General features: G+C 32.4%; 1 protein-coding gene and 1 long non-coding RNA gene across 5 annotated transcripts in view; one reads left to right on the plus strand and one right to left on the minus strand.

Annotated features, from left to right (window-relative positions):
• The window catches only part of prom (prominin), a 120,898-nt gene extending 120,520 nt beyond the window's left edge, over positions 1-378 (minus strand). For all 4 annotated transcript variants that reach the window (XR_010845097.1, XR_010845096.1, XM_067053301.1 and 1 more), the window contains exon 1: positions 285-378. Coding sequence is in view for 2 of the 4 variants with exons in the window: in XM_067053301.1 (XP_066909402.1) it covers positions 285-372 (88 nt within the window). In the remaining 2 variants the exon portion in view is untranslated. The remainder of the gene's footprint in view (positions 1-284) is intronic.
• Positions 379-515: 137 nt separating this feature from the next.
• LOC106681557 (uncharacterized) lies at positions 516-988 on the plus strand. The gene is made up of 3 exons (XR_001343268.1): positions 516-597; positions 685-777; positions 921-988. It is a non-coding gene; the product is annotated as an uncharacterized lncRNA (long non-coding RNA).
• The last annotated feature ends 508 nt before the right edge of the window (positions 989-1,496 follow it).

The raw sequence follows: 1,496 nt of genomic DNA on the forward strand, positions 1-1,496 counted from the left end.
TATTTTTTATTTTAGTATGTATCAGATTCATTCATCACTATTACCTATTGCCCACAACTGTGTGGCAGATTGTAATATCTATCAATAAATAAATCTATCAACTAGATATTACATAAAAGGTGGTTCAGAAGATTTTTCTTTAATAATCCGTTGATTTTTTGTTACTTTTTAGTATTTCGGACTTAGGAAGTATCATTGGTTAAACGATGATACAGGTAGTATATAGCGATAATAAAAATAAACTAGTTTCCGAAAAGTTGATTCAGTTTTGCTAAGCATCCTACCTGCTAATTGGCCAGCCTGGGCCGCCGTGCAGTTACTCTGGCCCAATACTCGATGCACAAAGAGGATGAGCACCAAAGGGAACCTCATGGCGGACTGGTCTCACCCCTTTTGTTCGGCTTCTCTAATCCTATCAGTGGAGCTTCTGTATTACGCAATCGTAAATCTTATATCGGAGAATAGTTTTACCTCGTCTGGCTCCATTGCGGCTTCAAGCATACAACCGATCATTCTTTTTTGTTTGATTCTATTTTCCTAATAAGTATGAAGGACAAATCTAATTTTGCAACAGGACTGTTTTTTTCGGACTTCTAGGTTTGTAAATTATAAATTGTTATTTGTTATTGAAAATATTCTTTAAATTATAATATTTATTTATATTATGGTCTCAAAAATTTCAAGGTTTAATTTAAAGGAGTTCAAGGTAGAACCGGATCCAGATATTTTGAGTTGGAACAGGGATCACTTTGGGACAGAGTCCACACAACGTCTGGAGTGAGTCAGATTAGAGATTGAATAATTTTCATAATTTATAATTTGAATCTATTTGGTAAATGACTAAATTTTTAATATTATTTGTCTGTCCAAGGAACTAGTCGATTTTCATTGTTGACTTATTTTTTTATACCTCCCCTTAGTCCTTGCTCAAAGGAGTTCTGCCGGGCTGCTGTTGTTGGGGACATCAAACAGGAAGCTGTAGCGCCGAGCATTCTGGAATTCTCAGTAAATTATTGTAATAAAAACATGATTGTTTTCTCCTGTCTATGTGTCTCTTATTTCTGAAACCCGATGAACCCACGATAAAAACACAAAAATTATCTTTTTTGGGCCTTTAGTCTTCAGAATAATTTCACAATTTTTCAGTGTAATTAAACTTCCAAATTTGATTTGTTGAAGTTAACGAAAAGCTGTTTATAGCACCTTTGACGTTTCAAGGACAAACGGAGGAAATAAAAAGAGCGCATATGAGTGCATCCTACAATATTAATAATGAGTAAAAATATACTACATGTTAAATTTGAAATACTAGATTGGTGAATTATAAGGAATATAATATATATTATTCTGAAAATTAGGAAAAGTTTACAATAAGAATCGTCAAAGCATCGAAGTAGAAATAATAATATTCATTTTTATTTATAATCTTAATATTTTCTTGAGACTGGTACTTCTTTAATAAATAACTCAAATACTATCCAATTATAGTCTCAAAA

This window comes from Halyomorpha halys, unplaced genomic scaffold, assembly GCF_000696795.3.
Source record: "Halyomorpha halys isolate HHAL.00 unplaced genomic scaffold, Hhal_1.1 Scaffold348.1, whole genome shotgun sequence".
Classification (NCBI taxonomy): Eukaryota; Metazoa; Arthropoda; class Insecta; order Hemiptera; family Pentatomidae; genus Halyomorpha; species Halyomorpha halys.